The sequence below is a fragment of the Gregarina niphandrodes genome (genome assembly GCF_000223845.1).
Source record: "Gregarina niphandrodes unplaced genomic scaffold scaffold00004, whole genome shotgun sequence".
NCBI lineage: Eukaryota > Apicomplexa > Conoidasida > Eugregarinorida > Gregarinidae > Gregarina > Gregarina niphandrodes.
This window is the reverse complement of record NW_011645775.1, coordinates 202,175-204,495: the sequence shown is the minus strand read 5'-3', so window position 1 is coordinate 204,495 and position 2,321 is coordinate 202,175. Positions and strand designations below refer to the sequence as shown.

The 2,321-nt window shown below is 53.0% G+C and overlaps 1 protein-coding gene across 1 annotated transcript; it reads left to right on the top strand.

Annotated features, from left to right (window-relative positions):
- Nucleotides 1-611: 611 nt before the first annotated feature.
- Nucleotides 612-1,771, top strand: GNI_029780 (hypothetical protein; the record flags this gene model as incomplete). The annotated part of the gene is made up of 2 exons (XM_011130837.1): nucleotides 612-624; nucleotides 725-1,771. Coding segments are annotated over 2 exons (1,060 nt in total), but the record flags the coding sequence as incomplete, so codon positions are not given.
- Nucleotides 1,772-2,321: the final 550 nt, after the last annotated feature.

The following is a 2,321-nucleotide window of genomic DNA, read 5'->3' as shown; positions in this document are numbered from 1 at the left end:
CAACCCAGCAACCATTCAAGCAAAGGCTTCTGCCCGTCACTTATCTGCTCGGAACTCGACTCCAACGACTCCATAGCCAGCTCCAGCTTGCTGTCCTTACACATGACTGCAGAAGCCAAAGGAGCCACCACCCCCTGTACAATCACATACTTCACGTTCGCTACTCCTGCTCTACACCACAACAGCAAAATCATCAGAAGAGGTGGGGACATCGATCAGGTGCAGGAGGTAAGCCCTGGGGGCAGGGATAAGCCCTGGGGGCAGGGATAAGCCCTGGAGGGCAGGGATAAGCCCTGGAGGGCAGGGATAAGCCCTGGAGGGCAGGGATAAGCCCTGGAGGGCAGGGATAAGCCCTGGAGGGCAGGGATAAGCCCTGGAGGCTTCGGGGGGCAGGGATAGACCAGACGACACTGAACCACAAGACAGATGCTTGTTGGTCTGTCGACTTACAGATTAAAAGCAGCATCTACCGTGAGGTAGGTGAGTTGACTCGTTATAGTTACAGACAAGGTCCGTGGGCCAATGACTAGCTGGACTTTCATCACGTTGGCGCCATCAGCTGTCATGCCTTCATCTGAGTATTTATCACCCGGAATTATTATTGGACCCTGATGTCGTCAGGCGGTAAGTGGCACCTTGAGAAGGTGCGAGTGGTGTTTGTATCTGGACACATTGTTGTTAGAGTTAGGGTGGTATCTGACATAAGAAATTCACGCTTTTGCAGACAAGGAATTTGGGGTAGGGGCTGCTTCTTATTCTCCTGACTGCCAAGATGGAGGCCTTAGTGCAGAAGTAAGGCGTGTTGTTGCACCCGCTGCTGTGGACAGCCTCGAGGCGTCGGCCGCGAAGGAGGGGCTAGAAACAGTCTACACTTCGTCACCTGTCTCGTCTGCAAGTGAAGCAAAAACGGGAGAGCCCGCTGCAGGCGACTTTTGTCACGAGGAGGAGCCGAACACAGAGGAAGTACGGGACCAAAGAGAAGTGCAACAACTGGGAGAGCTGAAGTATCCGGAAGAACATCAGCCCCATGAGATGCAAGAAGTGCAGCCGCAAGAAGTGCTGCCGCAAGAAGTGCTGCCGCAAGAAGTGCAGTTGACTGAAGAGGAGTTGGTAAAGACTGTGGACGAAATTCTTTCGCGCGAGAATGTAGCGATGGACGCGTCGCTCGCCCTGCTGGTCAGTCGGGCGGACGACTCGGGAGTGATTTACGTGACGGCGAAGAGCCTCGCGCGTCACCCAAGGCTGCTTAATAAAACGACCGCTGAGCAACTGCACGCGATTGAAGTCAAGAACGCCCCGAAAAACGAACAAGGTCATTTCGTCCCGCTTCTGAAGGTGCCAAGAAGGACGCTAGTCTTTAGAGATCTTACTCAGGATGACGAAGCTGCCTTGCTTGCCTTGCTTCGCCAACACTTCTACACCCAGGGCAATTCCCCTGGAGAAAAGGGAGAACAATCTGAGGAGAAACAGCCTCCTGAGGAGAAGCAGCCTCCTGAAGAGAAACAGCCTCAAGAGAGTCGGCCGCAAGAGAGCCAGCCTGATGACACCGAAATTGAATCTGGAACTACTAAGAATTGCGATACCGGTAATCTGGAGGACCCGGTGCTTGACATCAAGTACGAGCAGACCCCCGTAAACTGCTCCTGCTATGTCACCTTGAAAAGTGAAGAACTGGCACAGTCCACAGCCTTGTGGCTCTTGGGCAAAACGTTGAACGAAAAGCCTGTCCGAGTCGGCATTAAGACAGAGTCTGAATACACGATTCTCAGAGGTATGTTCCCTTTTCCTTACCACTTCCTTGCCACCTTTTCCTTGGTGCGACTTTGTGTGTCACGCAACTTTGTGTGTCACGCAACTGACCACATCGCTTAACACGTCGTTACACATATAGCTGGATGATGAGAACAGATTTTTCCGTAGGTGCCAACCGTTTTGCTGGTCCGAGAGATATGACTAGGTACGACCGTCCTATGCACGGCCGACGAAGACTACCGAACAAGAACCGGAAGCCAAGACGTGGGCCCCACAACAAGCAAAGGGGACCAGTCAATCTCCTGAGCGACAATTTCCCGCCCTTGAGCGACAATTTCCCCCCGCTTGGTGAAGCTGCAGTTGCCATCCACCCCATTCCTTCCTTCAGCTACGACCGTGACTTTGTTCGATACACGCCGGAAGTTATGAGAGCAATCCGGGACGGAATTTCAATCCAATAACACCCATCCAGGACGGAAGTGGAAGACTCGAGGAACAAAACCACAAGGCAAGCTGGGCACCTCTTGATGCTGACCATCTCATAGTGCTGACCATCTCATAGTGCTGAC